General features: G+C 43.6%; 1 protein-coding gene across 1 annotated transcript in view; it reads left to right on the top strand.

Annotated features, from left to right (window-relative positions):
• The window catches only part of LOC116503927 (ceramide kinase-like), a 37161-nt gene that overhangs the window by 2464 nt on the left and 8876 nt on the right, over window positions 1–25821 (top strand). Inside the window, 10 exon segments of the mRNA XM_032210663.1 lie at window positions 13316–13423; window positions 14962–15087; window positions 17592–17681; window positions 17684–17719; window positions 18142–18205; window positions 21542–21690; window positions 22769–22881; window positions 24088–24187; window positions 25061–25132; window positions 25135–25165. Coding sequence (XP_032066554.1) covers window positions 13316–13423; window positions 14962–15087; window positions 17592–17681; window positions 17684–17719; window positions 18142–18205; window positions 21542–21690; window positions 22769–22881; window positions 24088–24187; window positions 25061–25132; window positions 25135–25165 — 889 coding nt within the window.

Genomic DNA, 25821 nt, shown 5'->3' with positions numbered 1-25821 from the left:
CTTAACTGGAAGACTGAGAGATTGATCTTAGAGATACTCGCAGATGCTGTTTTTTGGAACAACAATCCCTTTCTTCCATGGCCTTGAGCAGCCTAGGAGCCTTTTAATATGACCTTTATGTCTAAATTCCATAGTTTGTATTTGTATTTTATTATTTGTATGCCGCCCTTCTCCGGGAGGACTCAGGGCGGCGAACAATTCAAGGGGGGGAAAAAGGGGGAACATAAAAGACAAAATACAAATAATAAAAGTAAGCAACAGTCGCACAACCATACATGTCGAGAGGGGAGGGGAACTCATCACCCCCAGGCCTGCTGGCAAAGCCAGGTTTTGACGGCTTTTCGGAAGGCCTGGAGAGAGGTGAGGGTCCGAATCCCTGCGGGGAGTTCATTCCAGAGGGCCGGAGCTGCCACAGAGAAGGCCCTCCCCCGGGTAATAGCCAGGTGGCATTGGCTGGTAGATGGCACCCGGAGGAGGCCAACCCTGTGAGATCTAATGGGTCTGTGGGAGGTAATTGGCAGCAGGCAGTCTCTCAAGTACCCAGATCCAATACCATGAAGGGCTTGATCCATTCAGTTCATTCAGCTGCTGTCGTCGGTACAAATTGTGCTTTTATCCAATCAATTTTAGCACCTTCTCTGCTTTGGGTTTCCCAAAAAAAATACCGTAGCTTATCAGTGACAGACAAGCTTGCATACTACTACAATTATTACCCCCTGCAAGAGAAATATTTCCGGAAGACTTAGTTGTGCTGTATGATTCACTTACAAAGGATGCAGGCTGGGGCGTTAGTAGGCGCCGTAAAAAAAGTGACGATAGCAGTTGCAACAGTACAATCAAAATTCTGCCTCTTTTTAAAACATTAAAAAAAAAACAAGCAAAGCTTCAATTGCACCATTGCAGCTGACATTTTGACATTTTTACCCTATCCAGATGCGCAATAAACAATGAGATCCAGCAGCCCCAAGGGAGATGAATGGATCTGAATTATCTGCAGTATGAAAGTAGAAAGAGGTAGTGAGAGGTGGGTGGGAGGGAGAGAAAGAGAAGGAGAGGAGGGAGGAAGAGAGAAAAAGAGAAGGAGAGAGGGTAGGAAGGAGAGGACAGAGGGTAGGAGTAGGGAGGAGAAGTAAGGGAAGGAAGAAGGGGAAGGAGAAGAGTAAGGAAAGAAGTAGAGAAGGAAGGGTTCCCTTCCCCTCTCGATCGTGTGGCTGTTGGTTGTTTTAAATGCCCTGTATTTTTTGTTGTAGTTTTTTGTGTTTCCCTTCCTTGGGTTTGTGTGCCGCTATGAGTCCCGCCGGGAATAGGGCGGCATATAAATAAAATGAACCTTGAACTTGAAGGGAGGGAGAAAAGAAAAGAAAGAGAAAATAAGGTGGTGTCATAGCAGGTGTGAAGGATGGTAAACAATGCATTCCAAACTATACCTTATAACCTTTTAAATGGAATAATAATAATATAAGAATGGCAAAGAAAAAGAATAACTATGTGAATGTATACCTATAATTGTATGTAAGAGAATGAATGACAGTAAGAATATAAAGCACAATATAGGTAAATAATACTTGATCATAAGTAGCTAAGTATAAATAAATAAAGAATTGTACATAAAAATGGATAACGAATAAGGAGATTATGAACGCAAGATAGAAATGTATAGAAGGGAAAACACTAACTGCAAAGAAACCGATTCGGAACTGCTGTATGATATACGATGGGACTTATTGTTCCTATGTTGTTTCTAAGTTACGTGGTTATTTTTGTTAATGTGTTTATGTGTTCTGTTGATGTGCTTATGTGTATTAAAAAAAAGTAGTTTTCTTGGAAGTTAACATGATAGGGTGGGGGAAACTTGCATAAGGAAAATATTTGAAATCCACTATTGCAGCTTTATATGCTACTTGAAGAATTATCTATAGCTATTGTAAACAAACTATTAGAATCTAACATCCAGAGTCAGGCAATATCTTGTTATAACTGAAACTGATACATGCTCAGATTAAAAGCAGAAAAGGAAAAATTTAAAATTAGGCCATTAATCTATTTCATCAAGGTTTACATTTTAAAATCCTTCTCAGAGATGTTGATCAATACTTGGCCTTAATGACACCTAGCATCCAGGGAGACAGAATAATGTTAGTATAATTCCTCCATCTCTGAAGACATGAAGGCCCTTTGTCCCAATTGTTATCTTGCTGTAAGCACAACACATAGACTCCTGACCTAACACAAAGCAGATATAGATCAATAGTGCTGTATTTATAACAATAAGACTAGTGAATATTTTTATTGGTGCATTTGGCAATAAATAAATAAATAAACCAGGCCAAAACGGTTGTAGAGTTTCCTCGGAGTTGGATTGAATCTTTAAACGATAATGAATGTGGAAATGTCCTTCAGAGTTTAGAAAATCAACTTTTCCTGAAGGCAGATTTCCCCCCCCCCGCCCCTTCTACCAGCATGTGAATTAGAAAATGTTAGAGCATTTTTCTACTTACTTTGAACAGTAACAAACAAAATTTAAAGTATCCCATTATATTCCACCAAGATTCCCATTATATTCTATTATATTCTGTCAAGATCCCATTATATACTACCAAGATTGTTAGTATGGGTGGAAATTAATTGAATTGTAATCCAAACATCTGGCAGAAACATAGTTGGGGCAGGCTCTCTCAAACTGAATGTCTGCTTCGGACCTCCATGATTTAATTGTCGCTTTGTCATAGTAAGGTGTTCTGACCCCCCCCCCCTCGTCCTACACTAAAGCACGCCGAGACAAAGATACTTCAAGGATTTATTAACACACAGACAAGACCTTGGCAGCAATCCAGCACAGTCCAAGCCTTGGCAGCAATCCAGCACAGACTAGACATTGGCAGCAATCCAGCACAGACTAACCTTGGCAGCAATCCAGCCTGCCAAGCTAGCCACCGTAGCTTCTCCAAGCTCTAGTAAATACGTTGACTCCTGCAAGGAGCGTGTGCACAATCATTCCTTTATAGTCTTGAGAGGAGCCTAATTACCACCAGCTGAGTGCAATTATCTTCCGTAACTGCGTAACTGTTCCTTACGCCTATTAGCTCTCCGTTGCCCGGCATCCAGGACCAACTCCCTTGTCTCCTCCCCACTGCTCCAATGCATGACGTCGGGATCACACTCCCTTGTCTCCTCCCCACTGGTCCAAGGCTCAGGTGCCTCCTGGTGGCCAACCAGTCTCTCTGCACCCTGCTCGGAGTCGGAACCCTGTCCATGGTCCTTCAGAGCCGACTCATAGGGCCCCTCGCTGTCGGAGTCTGGTGGCAGCTCCAACGGCTCCTGCTGGGCCACAACAGTAAGGGGAAAGTGGTACCCAACCCACTTCGACCTGTTTCCTCCTAGCTAGGCATTTGGACTAAAACAGGCCATTGATTTAGAGGGACGGGCACCTTGAACTATGAATACTCATTAGCACTGTTAATTGTAGTACCTGTTCCTAGCTAATGACTGAAATGCTCAGTCTTGGTTAATATTTTTCCTAACTTAGCAGATAAACAAGGTTAAAAATATCCACTCGGCTGTGAAAGAGTTCCTTCCGCAGGTAATGATTATCTTGGCAGAACATAGAAGGAATGTGAGCTCAAAGGGGTGGGGGAATATGGGTTGCTTTCGACCTTTGAGTAAAAGTAAACCATTATGAGTAGACTTTGGTCTCTAGCAACAACATCCTCTCTTAGCTCTGTCCTGTGACTAAGTGCCTCTGGAATAAAGCAAGTCTGCCTGAGCTTATAACGCTCAGTAAAGTGTAATTTAATTTCAGTAGGGCTCAAGAGGAAAGGCTCTGTCCCAGCTTATGTTTTATAGAGGAGTAAATCTGGTTGAGCCATCCAAGGTGGCGCAGTGGTTAAATGCAGCACTGCAGGCTACTTCAGCTGACTGCAGTTCTGCAGTTCGGCTGTTCAAATCTCACCGGCTCAGGGTTGACTCAGCCTTCCATCCTTTCCGAGGTGGGTAAATGAGGACCCGGATTGTGTTGGGGGCAATATGCTGACTCTGTAAACCGCTTAGAGAGGGCTGAAAGCCCCATGAGCGGTATATAAGTCTAACTGCTATTGCTATTGCTATTGCTATGTGTGTCACTATCTGCTTCAGAAGATGCCTCTTTTGGTCCTTTTCATTTCAGAGAAGATGGGAATAATACTGCTTAGGATTTTGTGTGGTATATTTAAGGTTCCACCACAAAACCGTGTTCGACTAAACCGCGCTCGACGAAACCGTGTCATCAAGAGGGCGACAACAGCGCGGAGACAGAAGCACGCTGTAAACGCTAAACCTAAAATTAACCCCTAAACCTAAACCTAACCCCCTAAACCTAACCCTAAACCTAACCCTTAACCTAACCCTAAACCTAATCCTAACCCTTAACTAACCCTAAACCTAATCCTAACCCTTAACCTAACCCTAAACCTAACCCTAAACCTAACCCTAACCCTTAACCTAACCCTTACCTTAAGTTGAATCGGCTTGCTTTCAAAGCGCTATTTAAAGCACCCTTCTTTCTCCGCGCTGGCTGTTGTCGCCCTGTTGATGACGTCAGCGACGCGGTTTAATCGGGCGCGGCTTAGTCGAGCGCGGTTTTGACGGGTCACCGATATTTAAAGACTTCAGATGCCTTCATATCTGTGGTTGGCAGAACATGGGAGGGGGGGGCAGGTTTGCAGATTTTTTTTCTTTTCCCCGTTTTTGTGCCTTCGTAAGCAGCCCTGTTCTCATATAATAAGGAAGAATGCAAGGCAGTCTTTGCAAAAGTTGCCGCTCCAGATTATTACAGCCTGGCCAGTGCAAAGGGTCATCCCAGCCTCCTGGCACTAGTATTTCTCCACTTCAGGAGTAAAAAGGACAGCCTTCAGTAATAACAAAGATCATTTAGCGTATAGAATGAGAAACAGCCAAACCTTCTCAGTATAACTGCCCTCCTAACCCTCCAGTAAGAATTAGAATTTTTAACAAAATGATATTAAATTGATGGGGAATTTTGCTTAGCATCAAAAATGCTGTATGACAGGACTGCGTGGCACGACATAACCGCGAACGTCAAAAGCGCGCCGCCAAACCGCGGTGCTAAAACCGCGATGTCAAAAGCGCGCCGACAACAGCGCGCCGACAACAGCGTGCCGACAGAAGCGCGATTTAAATTAAGGTAAGGTTTAGGGTTAGGTTTAGGGTTAGGTTTTAGGGGTTAGGTTTAGGGTTAGGGTTAGGTTTAGGGTTAGGTTTAGGGTTATGTTACAGCGCGCTTCTGTCGGCGCGCTGTTGTCGGTGCGCTTCAGCGCTCATTCGGCTCCGCGGTTTTTTTTTTTTTAAAAATATATATTTTATTCATTTTCACATTCCATTTTACAATCACTTATATACAGGGTATTTGCTATAAGAAAAAAAAAAAACACAACTCATCATTCACAACCCCACCTGACACTTCCAACCTCCATACACCCATCTACCCCCTCCAACTTTCCTTTCCTCCCTCTAACGCTCCTCCTACTTCCCTTTCCACTCAAACCTTCCTCTCCCCTTACTCCCAACACACCTCCTTACATTCCCCTTACTCCTTCCTTACTCCTCCTCCTCTTTCCCTCTACCTCCCTCCTTGGTGTATTCCTTTATTCAAGTATTGTTATATAATCTGATAAAAAGTAAAATAAACCAAGGGAAAAAAAATATAAAGAAAGAAAAGAGAAAAAAAAAGGGGGAAAAAAAGAACAACCGTATATAAGTGCATTCTTGTTCTTATTGAGACTATATTAACACCCACCACCACCCCCCCTAAATCCCCATCCCTACTCCTCCCGACTTCCCAGGGCCCACACTGGCACTGCCTTCTATCTAAAGTATCGTATGTTCGTATGGATTAAAAATAAAAGTAATATATTAAGAGAAAACAAAAAACAAAAAAAAAAAAAAAAGAACAAGAAAAAAGAAAAAAAAAAGAAATCTTTGTGTAAGCTCAGCCCCCATCTTATCTATGCTTAAATAGTATAAGTCATTCTATCTATATTTTATTCTCGTCTCTTGCTTCTTTGTTATTTACCCCGACCTCCTGTAGACTCTCCATTCCTCTTCCTTAACCTTGTATTCAGAAACATTTATCCAAATTTGTATAGACATCAATACAATCTAGCTCAAAATAATCCCTTCTAGTAAAATTTAAGCAGCGTGGATCATTCCACATATTCAGATATTACTTTACAGAAGAATAATCAAACTTCCCTTCTAATAGGATTTAAACAGCGTAAATAATCTTTCTTAACCTTAATTTCAAACAGTAATTCAAAATAATCTGACCAAACTTCCCTTCTTAGTAAAATTTAAGCAGAGTGGATCAAGTATTACTTTAAAATGATCTCGACCAGCTTCCTTTCTAATAGGATTTAAACAACGTAAATCATTCCGCATGCATTTGCCCTCATCCTTGCCTCTGATATTTACCACTATCAAATTTATGCAGACATTAGTTTAAAATTTAGCTCAAAATAATTTCACCAAGCTTTCCCTTCTAATAAAAAAACGCTCCGCGGTTTTTGACGGCGCGGTTTTGTCACTGCGCTTTAGTCACACGCGCTTTGTCGTACGCACATTTGTGGTGGAACCCAGGACTGACGTTAACCTGAACTCAAGGATGGAAAAAGTCACCACTACCGGTACATTATCATCTAATTTTGTGTGGAATGTTTGTTATTTCAGGAGTTCTTGGAAATGTCAACCTGTGGCTCTTGAAACATATGAATTTCACTTTTTCCATTCATTTCTATAATTTTAAATGCTAAGCAATGGAAAGAGCAAAGATCATAGTTGATATATGTTTTATTGTTTAGGTACCTTTAGATCATCGTACGCACGCGCGCGCACACACACACACCACACACTGTTTAGGGTAGGAATCTAAATTATAGTAACTTGGAGGACACAGTGATATCCTTTGAAGAATGCTTAAGTGAAACATTCCCAATTCTTTCTATTTGATCTCCATAGTATTTAGCTTTCTAGCTTCCAAATATCCTCATTGCTCTGAGGTTCTATTCCTGCTTCCCAGAACTGGACATAGTACTCAAGAATGGATTGAACACAGAATAAAGTAGAATTTGCATGATTCAAAAACTACACTTCTTTTGATGCAAGCCAAAACTTTGATCTTTTTTGCAACTATGAAATGCGAGGACTTGTATGTTATTTGCAGTCAATATTATTTGAACTGTTTTTTGCACTAGTATTATTGTCAAGCATGGGTATTTGATTTCTGGTTCTCATAACCTTGTCTGTGAATTGTGATATTTGATTTTTTGGTTTCGGAGAATTCTTTATTTGAATGATTGTGACTTCAAATGAGAATGGATCTAACAGATCCTGAGAACGTAGAAGATGGAGCAAGACTGTAGAGATTTGGACCATTAAAAAAAAAAAAAATCCGTAGTTCTTTAGAGGGGAGAAATATGAGAAAGAGGCAATTCCACTTTAATCATGCTAGGTACAAGTTGATCTGGAGAATTTGCTGTAGGATGCTTTCAAGATTTATTACATTATCCTAAGAGCAATAAAGCTCATTCCAGAAATCCAATGAGTTTTCATTTCCTGAACTTGCCAACTTCAAAGACTTGACATCAAATAAAAAAGGTAAACAAAGAAAATATTGGTTCTCATTTGTTACAAAAATGGGATATGATTAGGTGAGTAATACCTCTTTAAGGAAAGTTCAGATTTTATTTACCTTGCACAAGGAAAGTGGTTTGCTGCTTGCTGGGAAAAACACATTATTTGTAGGACATTTGCAATTTATATTTGCATTTGTACCAGGCAGTAACTAATATTTTCTTAGACAAGAATCTTTAAGGGTGTTCTACCAGAGGTGGGTTCCTACCAGTTCGCACCAGTCAGTAGAAACCGGTTCGTCAAATCTACCGAACTGGTTAGAAGAGGTTCCACCAGAAAGCAGGCCACACCTACAGAAGAGGTTCCAAAATTTTTGAAACCCACCACTCACTCACTCACCACACACACACACACCACACACACACAGACTCACCACAGAGCGAGAAAGACAGGAAGAAATAAATAAAATAAAAAAAAAAAAAAAGAAAGAAAAAAAAGTGAGAGAGATTAAAAAAAAAAAAAAAAAAAGGAAAAAAAAAAAAAGGGACAGAGAGACAAAAGGAAGGAAAGAGAGAGAGAGAGAGAGAGAGAGAGAAAAGAGAAAAAGAAAGAAAGAAAAAGAAAAAGTGAGAGAGATGTAAGAAAAAAAGAAAAAAAAGGACAGAGAGACAAAAGGAAGGAAAGAGAGAGGAGGGGAGCGAGGAAAGAGAAAGAAAGAACAAAAAGAAACAAAGAAGAAAGAAAGAAAGAAAGAAAGAGAAAAAGAAAGAAAGAAGAAAGAAAAAACACATGGCCGGCAAGCCACTCCTACCAGGTCACATGGCCAGCAAGCCACTCCCACAAAGGAGGCCACACCACAGAGTAGGTTCAAAAATTTTTGAAACCCACCACTGTGTTCTACCTATTTTCTCTAAATAGCCTCAAACTTTTCAGGGCCATCTTTCTGAATTTATTCTCCCTCCCGAACTTCAACACTGTCCCTCTTTAAAGTGTCCTACAAGTTCTCTGAGGTCTCCATAGATCACAACTATAATCTTTTGCCATCCTTCTCTCAGATGCTCCAGTCTGTAGCCAGCAGATTACATATCTGCCAGTAGTGATGTTAGACAAACACACAGCGACAGAGGAAACACATTTGCACAACAAGTTGGAGGGAAATAGTAATGAATTAGGTGTACAACATCTCTGAAGTAAAGAGGGGTTTGAGGGGCTTCCACAAAGAAGAGGCAGTTGAACCTATTTTCCAAAGCACCAGAAGGCCAGGCAAGAAGCAATGGATGGAAACTAATCAGGAGAAACTAATCAATAGAATAGAGCTGAAAAGGACCTTGGAGGTTTTCTAGTCCAGCCCCCTGCTCAAGCAGGAAAGTGACTGTCTAGTCTCTTCTTAAAAACCTCGAGTGATGGAGCAGCCACGATTTCTCAAGGCAAGCTGTTCCACTGGTTAATTGTCCTCACTGTTAGGAAGTTTCTCCTAGAACCTAGAACTAAGGAGAAACGTCCTAACAGTGACAGTGTCCTAACTGCTTGAATGGATGATGGGACTAGAAGATCTCCAAGGTCCCTTCCAGCTCTGTTCTGTTATTCAGGCCAAGTCTTAAGAGTTTAAGAACCAAGTTGCATTCGAGGAAGAAAAAAATTAGAAGCTGCCTTGACTAAGGACAACCCATATTCCCGTTTTATGTTTTACCTGGCACTAGATGACATTAAAGCAATAAAACAATATGTCAATTGTTAAAGCCACAAAATCATTTGTGTGTTTTAATGGAACTGTAAATGTTCAGCACTGTATCTGGTACTTTCGCCTTGCAGGCAATATATTATTTATTGATGCTTGAGATGATGTTTGTTGATGGATTAGGATCTTCCTTTATTTTTCCTCTTGTATTTTTTAGCTGGCTTGACATTTGTGAAGGTAATAATGTACAGATATTCCTGAAACTGAGGATTTTAGTTTCACTTGTATCTAAAAACTGACAAAAGATGCTTCACTTAAGAATATTTTAAAGTTTGAAATGAAAATGGTGTTATCCAAAATTTCATGATTTTCTGCCAAATATGAGATAATCATAAAGTAAACTATAAAATACGTATGTTACATCAGCTCTTTGAAAGGAAAGCTTAATTGGCATCTTAACTGTATTGTGTGTCTTAGACAGTTTAGTATAAAATTATTTTAAAAGCCTCAATATAGAAATGTGTCAATAACATGATTTGTGTGAATGTGAGGTCATTTATCATTATATACCCCAGAAGATTCTTTTAGCCTTAATAAGTGATGTTTAATAAAAAGAAAGGAAAACACTAGAGAATAAGGGAATAAGCTCACATGAACGTGGATAAAATATTTCCAAAAAAAGGTAAAATATGTAAATATGTTGTTGAATGTTGAATGTTGATTTTATTTATATGCCGCCCTTTTCCCCCGAAGGGGACTCAGGGCGGTTCACAACTCAAAACCAGGGAAGGGGGGTTACAGACAAAGTTAAAAATGACACAAAACAATACATAGTTTAAAACACACAGCAGTCATACCATTTGAGACGGGGGCAACGGTTCTTTAGCCCCAGGCCTGTCGGAATAGCCAGGTTTTAAGGGCTTTGCGGAAGGCCTGGAGGGTGGTGAGGGTTCGAATCTCCACTGGGAGTTCGTTCCAGAGGGTCGGAGCAGCCACAGAGAAGGCTCTCCTCCGGGTAGTCGCCAGTCGACACTGGCCGGCGGATGGAATTCGGAGGAGGCCTAATCTGTGGGATCTAATCGGTCTAGTGGAGGTAATTGGCAGAGGCGGTCTCTCAAGTACCCAGGTCCAATACCATGAAGGGCTTTATAAGTGACGACTAGCGCCTTGAAGCGTATCCGGAGACCAATAGGCAGCCAGTGCAGCTCGCGGAGGATAGGTGTTACGTGGGTGAACCAAGGTGCACCCACGATCGCTCGCGCTGCTGCATAATTACTGTATGCTTCTCTTTTAATTAGAACAAAAGTAGACACAGGAGGAGATCCTTTGAATAGAGAACAACCTCACAATATGTTCTTGGGAGGTTTAGAAAAAAACATAGGATGGATGCTTAAAGATACAGATTTTTTGCTCTAACCCTTCGATAAACAAGATGCATTGGGAAGTGCATGGAAGAGCCATTTTGTTAATTCCCTATCCACAGCCCTAAGTCATGATTTTGCTCATACTTTTATTTTAAAAACGCCATGCTAGTGATCATCACAACTCTTCTTTCCGCTCATCTTGCCTAGGAGGTCTTTACTCAATCTTTTTGCAGAAAATAATGACAAACGTATTGTCAAGAGGAACCACCTATACACACCCAAGTTGACCCAAAGCTTCTTGTGTTTGCAAGTACTTCCCCTGAGGATGACACCAGTGCCAGGAGCAGAGGGGGAAAGAGAGAGACGGAAGACATGAGTTTCAAGGTTTTTTTTAACCAACTGACAACAAGAGTTTCAAGGTTTTTTTAACCAACAGACGATGGGGGTTGGATTTCACCAAGAAGATGTAGACATACTTTGGAGTTTCCATCACGGCAGTTTCCTCCTAGCAAACACATTTGGATCCCAGAACGGGTTTTTCAAGTTGAAGCCCCTCTGGGTCAAGCCATAGTAGTTTTAACGGCCTGGGAAAATCCGCTTGGTTTTATGTCTGATAGGCATTGGGTTAAAAGCAGAAGATTACTGGCCGGACCAGAATTTTCATTCACCTGGCCAACTGCCGGAAAGGGAAGAGCTTAAACTCTTAGAAATGACATGGTCAGTTATCTTATTTTCCGTAATATGGAGTCAGTTGCAAAAAAAAGGAGAAGAGGAGGAAGAGTTTGGGGAAACAGCACTTCACACATAGTAACCGCTGGCTTTGACAGCTTTCTACTGGGAGAAAGAGCTTTCCTTTTGACAAAGGAATGTGTATTTTATGAAAGTTTGGGACTTAGACCACACTTTATTGTGAAGTTGTGTAGGGCTTCTTTTTGGAGACAGAGCAGAGGTACTGTAGGTATAATTGAGGCCCTCAAAATAGTAAATAAAATAGCAGTAATAGCAGTTAGACTTATATACCGCTTCATAGGGCTTCCAGCCCTCTCTAAGCGGTTTACAGAGTCAGCATATTGCCCCCAACAACAATCCGGGTCCTCATTTTACCCACCTCAGAAGGATGGAAGGCTGAGTCAACCCCGAGCCGGTGAGATTTGAACAGCCAAACTGCAGAACTACAGTCAGCTGAAGTAGCCTGCAGTGCTGCATTTAACCACTGCGCCACCTTGGCTCTTATGTGGCGTGAGAATCAGAATCATTCTGTGATGTTAAGAATGAACCACTAGTAGGGGCTCCAATTTTATGAGACATCTCCAATCCATTTATGAAATTCCTGTCACCCAAACAGAGGAGATGAATACAAAGGATTGCTAATTTCAGCTCCTCAAGTTTTAGCTTCTTCAAGATCCCTTGCAAAGGGATTAAATCTCTGGAAATAAGGGTAGATGTTACGCTTCTGAACTTTTGAAGTCCTTGGATCAACTTGGTTAGGTTCTTGGTGAGGTCTGAAATTCTGTAAAGGTCTTAGCACCAGACACTGGAGTCTCCTGGTTCCATGACTTTCCTTCCCTGATGTTACTGGATATATGACAAAACAAATGAGCAATAATTTGTCAGGAGGAAGGAGAATGAGCAAGGAAACCGATAAAGAATCCGGAAGGGTTACTTAAAGTCCCCTTAAACCCCAAAAAACCCTGAGCTCTGAATGCTAGCTTTCCTACTGACAAATATTTTCTGAACTTTGATGAAAAGAATGGGTTCTCCCCAGTGGTGGGTTTCAAAAATTGTTCGAACCTACTCTGTGGGTGTGGCCTCCTTTGTGGGAGTGGCTTGCCGCCCATGTGACCGAATGGGAGCGGCTTGCCACCCATGTGACCGGATATGAAGATGTCGACGACATTTGTCAGAACCACCTTAAATTACCACACACACAGCACTGGCATGCATAAGAATATGATGTAAACTTTTTTTAAAAGGCATCTTTGGTTTGCGTTAAAACAACTTCAACACACGCAATGTTCTGATTGCACCACAAACGCAGTAGTCATCCTTACCTTTCACAGAGGCACTGAGTTTTATAAATAGGAGCATGATAGTGTAGAATAATCATATCCAAGGACCAGTGGTGGGTTTCAAAAAATTTTGGAACCTCTTCTGTAGGTGTGGCCTGCTTTCAGGTCCACTGGTGGAACCTCTTCTAACGGTTCGGTAGATTTGATGAACCGGTTCTACCGAATAGGTGCGAACTGGTAGGAACCCACCTCTGGTTCTCCCACAAGTAATGCTTTTCTATGAATTGCCAGCCAGACGGCACTCAAGAGTGAGCAGTTGAATGACAGATTGTGACAATTTTAGTGATGGTGTGCTATTGAAAAGCTCTCCACTGTGGCAGCAGGTCAAGAAGAAAAGACAAATACATGGAGTTTGATCAGTAAGACCCTGACCTCAGACTAAAGCAAGTTTTTTATCTTCTGAGAATTATCACCATCTCTGCTGCCAAGCTTTAAATGTTTGGTTCTATTTCTGACTTTGACTGTATTAATATTGCATACACACCCCAAACCCACACTCACAGCTGTTGAAGAAGCAGAAAGCCAGGACAGAAATTCCACAAATAAAGATTAGCAAAGCAACTGTCTTCTCTCCTTTCCAGATGAGGGATTCTGCATTCCCATCCAGGAGATGGTTGCTGTGAAGCTTGGAACAGCCAGTAACAGAAAGGAGATTTCGGAATCTACTAGGGATGAAAACTCTTTCACAGGTGAGTAAGATGGATCCAGGTTTAGAGCATCTAGGTAGTTGGATACTATCATGCATAAAGTGGGCCCCCCAATCAAGTAAAAAATGAAATCTGGAGTAGATGGGCTACAACTTTGGCTGCATGCTGAGAGTGATCGAAACATCTGTCCGGGGAGTCCCATTCCATTTTTGTTCAGAGCAATTCTTTTAAATAAGTCATGTTGTTTCTTATTACTTCGATTGACTGCAGGAGAAGAGTGGAGAGACAACAAATAGTGTTTATGTTATGGGGGAAAATCCAAAGTTGCACTTCTCTAGTGCAGGAGTCTCCAACCTTGGGAACTTTAAGCCAGGAGAACTTCAATTCCCAGAATTCAAGTCTGCCAGGCGAAAAGTTGCCAAGGTTAGAGACACCTGCTCTAGTGTACACACTCCAAGCTAGGTTTACAGGCTTCACAACAAAAGTGTCAAGGACAAGGCTGAATATAATGTTCTGACCCCCTCCTCTGTCCAGTAACAAATGCCGAGACAAGCTTAACTGGAATGTCACAGCACTTTATTAGCAAGAAACCAAAACCTCGGTGGCTGAAAGCCAAGCATAACAAACAGATAAGAATCTTGGCAGCAACTCAGACTTCGACAGATAACAGCTTCTCCAGCGTTAGGAATGATGAATCCTGCAAAACCAGGCTCCTCCCAGTCTCTCTTTAAATACTATCTTGAGAGGAGCCTAATTACAATCACCTGGGTCCAATTATCTTTGGTAACTGCATAGCTGCTCTCTATGTTGATCTGCCCAGCGTTGCCGGGCATCCAGGAACAATTCCCTTGGCTCCTCCCCACTGCTCCAATGCATGACGTCAGGATCACACTCCCTTGTCTCCTCCCCACTGGTCCAAGGCTCAGGCACCTCCTGGTGGCCAACCAGCCTCTCTGCGCCCTGCTATATATATATTTTACCATCTGTTTCTCAGCCTTGGATGTTTCTCAGCCACAGTCTGTTATGGAAATCCAGTTATTTTTAGTGCATTGTATGAAGCAGGTCATCCCATTGAGCTACAATACGGTGTCTCTTTGGGGACACAGTATTATATGAACACGGTAATTGTGGGCTGGTTAGTCTGGGCTTAAGAGTTATACGAACTCAGCTAATACAGTAATCACCATCTTTTCCTGAAGCGTAACAAGGAAACTCACGAAATAGGAATTCAGAATTAGATCCCACGTAACCCAAAGTTTGCTGGGCGACTTTGGACTTTTTGCAGCCCAATTTTGAATATGCTGGTCTGTGATCATAATAAAGTTTTGATTTGATTGGATGAGTGCTTTGTATGCCACTTTGAGCTCCTGGTGAAAAAAACAGAATATAAATCTGAGAACTCAATAGTAATACAATTTTTCAAGATATTTGCACGTATGCGTAAAATAAAGGGGCATAATTTCGCATGCAAAATAGATTCTTGACATTCTGAGCAATCACTCAATGGGATCCTACTCTAAAAACCACTCTAATGTTCTGTTCCCCGCCCTTTCTTTCTTTCTTTCTTTCTTTCTTTCTAGTCTTTTTTATACAGAGGGGAAAAGGAGAGTTTTGGAACCTTGGAGTGCTGGAGTTCACTGCCCCACCCACATCTCCGCTAGCAACACGCTGGGTCAGGGCCCTTCAGACCTGGATTCATTATCATGGTCAGTTCCTAGCCCATCTGAAGTTTTCCTGGCCTTCTTAAGTGCGGCTGCTCTGCAGAGACAGGTTGCATATAAGTGGGTAGGATATGGCTTCCAAAAGGGATTTGAGGGAACCTCTCTTAATTACAAGTAGTTTAAGTTTAAGTTTAATAAACTTATATGCCGCCCAATCCCGGAGGACTCTGGGCGGCTTACATAAAAGAACAATTTAAAAAGTACTAAAAGTTTTAAAAAGTAAAAATTTTATTTTTATTTGTCTTGTATGCCGCCCAATCCCGGAGGACTCTGGGCGGCTTACATAAAAGAACAATTTAAAAAGTACTAAAAGTTTTAAAAAGTAAAATTTTATTTATTTATTTATTTATTTATTTATTTGTCTTGTATGCCGCCCATCCCGGAGGACTCGGGCGGCTCACAAAAGACAAGGGAAAGGGGGAACGAGACAAAGACAACATATTAAAAACAAACAACATTCACAATTTCCGTGGAGGTAGATGCTTCTCAGCCCCCCAGCCTGCTGGAACAGCCAGGACTTGGTGGCTTTGCGGAAGGCCGGGAGGGTAGTAAGGGTCCGGATCTCAACAGGGAGCTCGTTCCAGAGGGCCGGAGCTGCAACAGAGAAGGCTCTCCCCCGGGGAGTCGCCAGCCGACATTGGCTGGCAGATGGAATCCGGAGGAGACCCAACCTGTGCGATCTAATTGGTCTGAGAGAGGTAATCGGCAGGAGGCGGTCTCTCAGGTACCCAGGTCTGATGCCATGTAGGGCTTTATAGGTAGCGACCAGCACCTTGAAGCAGATTCGGAGACTAATAGGTAGCCAGTGCAGCTCGCGGAGGATAAGAAACAAAGCAGGTTAAAAACACAACACACTCAACCGTAGTGGGGCTGGACCTCATTCAAGAAGTCAACAGCCCCAGGCCTGCCGGAAAAGCCAGGTCTTAATAGACTTTTTGAAGGCCGCGAGAGTGGAGAGGGTCCGGATCTCTGGGGGTAGATCGTTCCATAGGGCCGGAGCAGCTACAGAGAAGGCTCTCCCCCGAGGCGCCGCCAAACGACATTGTCTAGTTGACGGCACCTGGAGAAGGCCCACCCTGTGAGATCTTATTGGTCGCTGGGAGGTGTGTAGCAGAAGACGGTCCCGTAGGTATCCAGGCCCTAAGCCATGCAGGGCTTTAAAGGTAATGACCAACACCTTGAAGCGCGTTCGGAGACCGATCGGGAGCCAGTGCAGCTCACGGAGGACAGGTGTAACATGGGTGTATCTAGGTAAACCCAATATCGCTGCGCGGCTGCATTCTGGACCAGTTGTAGTCTCCGAACGCTTTTCAGGGGCAGCCCCATGTAGGGCAATGTCACCCCTGCGAAGGTAGATTACATCAAAAAATGATCTGAACTGCTCTTAGTCAGTAGTAAGGGAACGGTACGTATTTTGTACGGTATGTGCTCAAAGGTCATCTGTATTTTTTTTTCCTTCTTTTGAATGTCATGGAAAATAAGTTTTGAGTTGGCGTTGAATGAAGTCCTATCCTGCAGAAGGCAACTGCTTGACCTTGTTCAGGCTGGGAAGTTAAGTCAGGTTGAGCCAGGTTAATAAGTGAACTGGAGAGTCCCACAAACACCAAGCTTGAAGACTAGATTCTGAAAGAAAGCAGTAGCATGTCATTTCTACGTGTTGGCCAAGCAAACTTGGCAACTTGAAGGAGCCTTTTTTGGCCCAACCTTTCATCTCTGACACGGAATGACAGTTAATTTGATCTTCCTTGTTCTGCAGCAGAGTTTTTGTGAATGCAAACCCTAAGGGAACAAAGAGAGAGCCCTTTCTTCATGCACTCTTGAGGTGTGACTGACTACTGAGAGAATCCAAATCAGTGGTGGGTTTCAAAAATTGTCCAAACCTACTCTGTGGGTGTGGCCTCCTTTGTGGGAGTGGCTTGCCGCCCATGGGACCAGATGGGAGTGGCTTGCCACCCATGTGACCGGATGGGAGTGGCTTGCCGTTCATGTGACTGGATGGGAGTGGCTTGCCGCCCATGTGACCGGATATGAAGATGCCGACGACACTTGTCAGAACCACCTTAAATGACCTCACACACAGCACTGGCATGCATAAGAATATGATGTAAACTTGTTTTTTAAAAGGCATCTTTGGTTTGTGTTAAAACAACTTCAACACACGCAATGTTCTGATTGCACCACAAACGCAGTAGTCATCCTTACCTTTCAGAGACGCACTGAGTTTTATAAATATGAGCATGATAGTGTAGAATAATCCTATCCAAGGACCAGTGGTGGGTTTCAAAAAATGTTGGAACCTCTTCTGTAGGTGTGGCCTGCTTTCCGGGTCCACTGGTGGAACCTCTTCTAACCGGTTCGGTAGATTTGACGAACCGATTCTACCGAATAGGTGCGAACTGGTAGGAACCCACCTCTGATCCAAATGCTGGACTAGATGGTACTTTGACCTCATCCTGCATCCATTTACATTTCTCTTCCTTCTGCTCCAGGTGTTACACGGCCCAAGAGTCTTCTTGTCTTCATCAATCCAGTGGGGGGACGTAAGCGAGCAATGCAGATCTACCAAAACCAAGTGGCTCCACTTTTGCCCTGGCAGGGATCCATGCTCAAGTTGTGGGTGAGTCCCATTATCTTCCTCCACTAATTCCTCTTTCCTTGTCATTGTGGATTTCTTTTATCTCCAATAGCTTCCATCTTTGCTCTTGCTCCATCCTTTGTCTGAGTCTTGTAATAGCATACCACTTAGCAATACTGTAGCAATAGCACTTAGACTTATACACCGCTCCACAGTGCTTTGCAGCACTATCTGAGCAAATAGTGCTTATTTATACGCTTACAAATATCAGCATATTGCCCCCCAAAATCCGGGTCCTCATTTTACTGACCTTGGAAAGATGGAAGGCTGAGTCAACCTTGAACCGTTCAGAATCAAACTCTGGCAATGGGCGGAGTTAGCCTGCAATTCTGCATTCTAACCACTGTGCCACCATGGCTCCTATTAAACCCTCTCCTGCTTTCTTCCTGTCACCATCCTCTCAGAGACGTGCCATGCGAATGAGGCTCGGGATTACATCCTACAGCAAGATCTCTCTGGCATCGATGGGTAAGTAACTTTGTTGGCCAGTCCAACCCTGGTGAAAACTAGCTAATTCCAAATGCTGTAATTCATTAATTCATTCGCCGTCAGGCTTAGCCCAAGAACGAGGTGGAACAATCCATGGGGCTCATTCCTTATTTGTTTATACACAATAAACAGACTTGCCAAACTAAAGTTACTTACTTCTCTCACCCTAGTGCAGTGTTGGTGCTTTTGGGACTGAGTGGCAAAATGGGAGCCTGCCTGCGAGCTGGAAACTGGAACAGCAGCTGCTTGGTGTGCCTGCGCGTGCCGAGAAGGTGAACTTCCGGTTTCCAGTGCACATGTGCACTGGCCAGCTGGTAACCTCTCATGTGCATGCGTGCCAAACTAGAAGACCAGATGGCTGGTCTGCATGCATGTACCGGAAACCAGAAAATTATCTTCCCATCACCGCGCACGCACCGGGAGGCTGCTCTTCCGGGTTCCGGTGCATGCGCGCTAGAACCCAGAAAAGCAACAGGTGATGGCTCGCATGCCTGCCATTTCTGGCATGCGTGCCATAAGTTCACCGTCAGAGCCCTAGTAGACATTCCTTGGGAGATCCGGAGAAGTGGCTATGCTAGCTCTTTCCTCTGCCTCATATCCAGCTCCAGGCTGTGATACTTATCTCACTCCATTCCTTGGAATGCACTCCATGCTTTCGGGATATTGGTGCTTCACTGTAGTCCATCATGTCACTGTCAAGGCGGCCTCCGTCAGTAACCAAGAAAGAATCCACTCAACTCCATTTTGCAGAATTAAGAGTACTTTTACTGGTCATGAGTAGATAGCAGCTAAGCAAAGCAAGATCTAAGGCAAAAGCGCACGTAATCATAGAAACCTGTTGTGACTCAGCAGAAGTTTGCTGTGAGTTGAGTCGGGATGCAGGAATAACAATGCAGCTGGGGCTCGTTAGTGTGGTCTTCTGGAGATAAAAGGACTGATGGTGCCATGCCTTGGTTGCAGAAGTCAACGTTCATTCATTTGTTTGTGGTTCATCGGTCGTGGTTTGTTTGTGAGAGGCACTTGGATAAGTGATTTCCTTTCTGTAACCTTGATTCAAAGAGACACTTGGAGAAGTGATTTGCTTTCTTTCTGTAAAATCTTTTGTCAGAGACTTTATTTAGTTTATTTTGGGGCTCGCAGCCAGCGTGAGCCGAGACTGATAAAGTTCTTTCAAGTCTGACTGTCGTCTGTTAACGAGCGAAGGAGGGGGGGGTCAGAACAGATATCAATTTGTGACCCAACCCCCTTCCCCTGGTAGCCCCATCCCATGGTCCAATCCGCATATCCCTCAGGTGTCATGTGGGAGACATCTTCAAAAAGCATCATCAGGTTGGTACGCCAGATAGTCGGCCTTGGCGGCAAATCCTCTCTCTGCAGCATGTGCAGTAGATGGTGAGAACAACTCCCTTTTTACAATCACTCCTGTACTGAATACTTCCCCACCCAAATACCATGTCCCCCCCTCCCCATTTCATGGCAGCAAAGCAGAGGCTGACAGTCAATTTCCCCTCCATAGGCAGGATCTCTCACATTCACAACCAGATTATAAAACTTAAGTCAGAACTGAAATGGAAGATGAGAAGCAAAATGCTTTCCTGAGAGACCGCCTCCTGCCACTTACCTCCCAACGACCAACAAGATCGCACAGGTTGGGCCTCCTCCGGGTGCCATCAACCGGACAATGCCGGTGGGCGGCTCCCGGGGGAGGGCTTCTCTGTTGCTGCGCCGGCCCTGTGGAACGATCTACCCGCAGAGATCCGGTCCCTTACCACTCTCCGGCCTTCCGTAAAGCCGTCAAGACCTGGCTGTTCCGGCAGGCCTGGGGCTGTTGATCGATATCCAGCCCCGCTTAGATGTAATGGATGATGTGGAATTTTAATATTGTATTTTTTATTCTTAAATTTTAATTGTTTCTTTGTCTTGTTGTGAGCCCAGAGTCCCGATGGGAGTGGGCGGCATACAAATTTTATTAAACTTGGAAACTTCCTCAAGGAAAAAACAGCCCAGTTGCCTTTTGAAAAAACCTTTGAGATAACCATGACCTGGATGACTGAGAATCCCCATAGACTTTATAAAACCAGGTTAAATATTGGATTCTACCATAATTAGGCTAAAAAATGTTTTAAACAATACTATAGCTAGAAAAACGCTAGGATGTTATGAACATTAGACATTTGATTTAGATCGTGTTTCTAAATGGCTTGAAAAACAAGAATGTTTCTGGCCTTTTCCAATTAATTTTTAAATTAAATAAAATTTAAGAAATTCTGAAGAATGTTACAAAAAGGTATTAAATATATGTATTTTTATTTTATTTATTTAAAAGATTTGTATTGTCTCCCATCTCTTTTTACCTCTTTTTATTTTATTCCAAACAAGATTAAAATACAAAATACAGGTCTCAAAAAAAATCAAAAGGAAAAAAGGGGGGAAAAAACCCACAAACCATAAAACAAAACTTTAAAATGGAGCATAAAAAAGACATTATACACATATTACTCCCTCTAGTTGAAATACTGATTAATATATACTACAATATTAGTTCCCATCTCTTGTGAAACAATGTGACCCGTCAAAACCGCGCTCGACTAAGCCGCGCCCGATTAAACCGCGTCGCTGACGTCATCAACAGGGCGACAACACCAGCGCGGAGAAAGAAGGGCGCTTTAAATAGCGCTTAGAAAGCAAGCCGATTCAACTTAAGGTAAGGGTTAGGTTTAGGGTTAGGTTTAGGGTTAGGTTAGGGTTAGGTTAAGGGTTAGGGTTAGGGTTAGGTTAAGGGTTAAGTTTAGGGTTAGGTTAAGGGTTAAGTTTAGGGTTAGGTTAAGGGTTAGGTTTAGGATTAGGTTTAGGGGGTTAGGTTTAGGTTTAGGGGTTAATTTTAGGTTTAGGGTTTACAGCGTGCTTCTGTCTCCGCGCTGTTGTCGCCCTGTTGATGACGTCAGCTACGCGGTTTAGTCGGACGCGGTTTAGTCGAGCGTGGTTTTGTGGTGGAACCGTGAAACAAGCCTTCCAAAAAATTTTTAAACTACTAACTCTATTAGCAACTTGTTGATCTGTCTTCTGTATGTTATATAATGAACAAATAGTTAACAGGACAAACAATATTAGTGAAACAAAATAAAACAATTGCTTCACTTAACAACTGTGGTGCTTGCTTAATAACTGCCACAAAAAAGGTTGTACAATTGGGTCCAATCTCTTAGTGACCTGCTTTACGACCATCATGACTTACAAGCCTAATGACCAGGCTTAATTAAAGTTGGAAGATGAGGACTACCTATAACTTAGCTTATTCCTTCCATCCCATTCCAGGCTGGTAAGTGTGGGAGGCGATGGCACATTCAATGAAGTGATGCATGCTTTAATCGACCGAACCCAGCAGAAGGCAGGGATGCTCAAAGAAGAGGACATGGATGCTGAGCTTCTGCCCCCAAGACTTCGCATCGGCATCATTCCTGCAGGTAAGGCCAGGAGCTCCCCAAGACTAGGACTTCAGGCTTTCTTTAAGAGCTGAGAAATAATGACTAAAACTTGAACCCAAGCACCTGGGTGGGAAGCAGGCAACCTTCTGAGTTCAGCGTTCCAAATATCATCCAGAATTAAATCAGAGCTCAAGGCAGAGCTTTCGTCAAAGTTCCAATTTGATAAGAGAGACACGTGGTACAATCTGTGGAAAACCGAATCTGAAAGCTTCCTGGGTTCCCCACCCAGTTGAAAAGGTCAAGACCTTTCCCCAACACCCACACATTCATCACATGGTCCAATCTTCCACTGCCACACTGGCAATTCCACCCATCCACTTCAGTGGTGGGTTTCAAAAATTGTTCGAACCTACTCTGTGGGTGTGGCCTCCTTTGTGGGAGTGGCTGCGCCCATGTGACGGATGGGAGTGGCTTGCCGCCCATGTGACCGGATATGAAGATGCCGACGACACTTGTCAGAACCACCTTAATTACCCAGACACCGCACTGGCATGCATAAGAATAGGATGTAAACTTGTTTTTTAAAAGGCATCTTTGGTTTGCGTTAAAACAACTTCAACACACAATGTTCTGATTGCACCACAAACGCAGTAATCATCCTTACCTTTCACAGAGGCACTGAGTTTTATAAATAGGAGCATGATAGGTAGATAATCATATCCAAGGACCAGTGGTGGGTTTCAAAAATTGTTGGAACCTCTTCTGTAGGTGTGGCCTGCTTTCCGGGTCCACTGGTGGAACCTTTCTAACCGGTTCGGTAGATTTGACGAACCGTTCTACCGAATAGGTGCGAACTGGTAGGAACCCATCTCTGATCCACTTCCTCCAGTCAGGTGCAGAGTTGGGGAGACAAGGATGGGCTTCTAGAAAGGAATGTTATATTTTGACAACAACACATTCTACAATTCTACTCCTTACATTCCCCTCCCAATTACCCACTAAGGAAACGTCATAGTAAATAATAGAGTGTGTGGCAGGCCAAAGATCCTAAAAGGAATATGACTCCAGGCCTGACACTGAGCTATTTCCAGCAACTCATCTTCTGTTTCTACTCCAGGTTCTACAGATTGTGTCTGCTTTGCAACCGTCGGAACAAATGATCCCGTCACCTCTGCTCTGCACATCATTATGGTGCTTAGCCAGTGCACTATCCTTCTGTGGCTGCTGAGAGTAGGTCCTTAAATCTGCCCCGAGTAGGGATTTGGAATTAAATATCTGTACTTCTGCATATAAATATAAAAAAAAATTGGATGCCCGCTTGGATCGCTTCAGAGCAGTGACGTGCGGTGAGGTTTAGGGCTGGTGAGGCAGTCCTCCCCTGACACCCCCACTGACTAAAGCACTTTCTTTCGCCCACCGTGCTCACGCAGAGCTCAGGCGGGCTGCCGTAGAGCTCAGGCGGCGAAAGAAAGTGCTTTAGGTCATGGGGGTGTCAGGGGAGAGGAGAGATGCCTGAGCATTGCATTATATAAGAAAAAAGAAAGCAAAGGAATTTGAAGGAAAAGAGGGAGCGTGGGGTGGGGGCGTGGGGTCACAGAACTGAGAAAAGAGGAGGAAGAGTGAGCACGACGCTGCAGTCTTTAAAGAGGAGAGAGCGAAGTGAGCACGACGCTACGCTTTAAGAGGACAGTTGAAGCCTCTTAAAAATGCGCCCGCTACTATGAGGCAGGAGAACTGCGTGCCTCAACTACGCTTCGGGATTTTTTAGGCTTTTAACCCTCCGCTTATTCTGCTCGGAGCGCCTAAAAAGTCAGACTAGATGAGGCATGCAGTTCTCCTGCCTCATAGTAGAGGGCGGCATTTTTAGAGGCTTTTTTTAAACAGGCAGTCTTTTTTAAAGAGCCGAGGTGGCGCAGTGGTTAGAGTGCAGTACTGCAGGCCACTTCAGCTGATGCTATCTGCAGTTCGGCGGTTCAAATCTCACCGGCTCAAGGTTGACTCAGCCTTCCCTCCTTCCGAGGTGGGTGAAATAAGGACCCGGATTGTTGTTGGGGGCAATATGCTGACTCTGTAAACCGCTTAGAGAGGGCTGAAAGCCTATGAAGCGGTATATAAGTCTAACTGCTATTGCTATTGCTATAGTCATTCACGGTGTGGCAGCAGCTAGCTAGCCTAACCTCAGCACTCGCCTTTTTCCCGTTTACATTTTTTTCCTTTTCATGATTGGACAGTGGTGAGGCTGTGCCTCCCCTGACTGCATGTCACTGCTTCAGAGTGGGGCTATATATTTTACATTTAGACTTGAAAACAGAAACATTGGCTTCCTTGGGAAAAGGGGGTGGGCCTGTAGATACCCAGCACCATAGCTAAAATGGAGTGAGAAAGTGGGGTGTTTTCTTCCGATCTCTTTCACATGCTTTCTTTTTTCCTTCCCAGGTGATAGCCAGCCTCGGATGTCTGCAGCATTTGGCACGATGGGATGCTTTTTGCGCTACTCTTCTCCGTCTCCTGACTGGTTACGGTTTTCTACGGCGACGTAGCGAGCACCAGTGAGAAGCACCGTTGGATGGGCCCAGCGCGCTACACTTTGCAGGTATCGGCCGGCAGAAGAAAGAAACAGCTGGATACAAGGGAGCCGAGAGAGGGGAAGGAAAACGCAGGCTCATAAAAATGTAATTCTTCTTGATGGGCTTGAAAGAAATAGCAATAGCAATAGCAGTTAGACTTATATACCGCTTCATAGGGCTTTCAGCCCTCTCTAAGCGGTTTACAGAGTCAGCATATCGCCCCCACAGTCTGGGTCCTCATTCACCCACCTCGGAAGGATGGAAGGCTGAGTCAACCCTGAGCCGGTGAGATTTGAACAGCCGAACTGCAGAACTGCAGTCAGCTGAAGTAGCCTGCAGGGCTGTATTTAACCACTGCGCCACCTCGGCTCAAGGGGGCCTAGTAAGAAAATACTCCTCAGTTTTAAATTCCAATTCTCAGGAATGACTGAAGTGTTTTTGAAATACACATGATGCTAATTGAGCAGCTGTGTTTCGGGGGGAAAAAAACATGATCGCTTATTTTTATTTATTTATATCCCACTGTCAAATAGAACTTTAGTCCCCTCCCCATCTCGGTCTGTAACAACAGCTGTGATTTCTGTGTCAATTGCCCGATTCTTGCAAAACCACTCACGCATGATGCTGCAAATTATCTTCTTTTCTGTACCTTTCACCATCCAACACCTACTGACTTAAAACATGCCCACGATGCTCCAGAATGAAAGAAAAACGATTAAAAATAAAAGAACCTAAAACCTTCTGTGAATTTTCCACCAAGAGTGTGTGGTGGTGGTGGTGTGCTTGTGCATATGTGTGAACACACCCAGCCCAAACCCTCCCTTCAGTTATTTCCTCTTCAGGAGCCAAAGCAGTGATAAGCAACCGCAGCTATGAAGGCATGGTGGAATTCCAGTTAGCAGAGTCAGAGAACAACATCCGCAGGATCAGTCACGCTGCCGGGCAGGGTATGTTGATGGGAAACGGCTACAATGGGATTTATGACCGTGGGGCGAAGTCCAGGAACACGACTGCAGAAAGAGGTGGAGCAGCCTTCTCCAATTCTTCTACAGGCCCCATAATTCCCCGCGGCACGACAAACAACCGCGCTCCACTAAAGCGCGCCCGATTAACCGCGTCGCTGACGTCATCAGCAGGGCGACAACAGCGACCGCGGAGAAAAAAGGGCGCTTTAAATAGCGCTTTGAAAGCAAGCCGATTCAATTAAGGTAAGGGTTAGGTTTAGGGTTAGGTTAGGGTTAGGGTTAGGGTTAGGGTTAGGGTTAGGGTTAGGTTTAGCGTTAGGTTAAGGGTTAGGGTTAGGGTTAGGGTTAGGGTTAGGTTTAGGGTTAGGTTTAGGCAGAGGTGGGTTCCTACAGTTCGCACCTATTCAGTAGAAACCGTTTGTCAAATGTACCAAACCGGTTAGAAGAGGTTCCACCAGTGGACCCGGAAAGCAGGGCCCAACCTACAGAAAAGGGTTCCAAATTTTTTTGAAACCCTCCACTGGTCCTTGGATATGATTATTCTACACTATCATGCCATATTTATAAAACTCAGTGCCTCTGTGAAAGGTAGGATGACTACTGCGTTTGTGGTGCAATCAGAACATTGCGTGTGTTGA

Source organism: Thamnophis elegans, chromosome 2, assembly GCF_009769535.1.
Source record: "Thamnophis elegans isolate rThaEle1 chromosome 2, rThaEle1.pri, whole genome shotgun sequence".
In the NCBI taxonomy this organism is placed as follows: Eukaryota; Metazoa; Chordata; class Lepidosauria; order Squamata; family Colubridae; genus Thamnophis; species Thamnophis elegans.
This window is presented reverse-complemented; position numbering and strand designations above follow the sequence as displayed.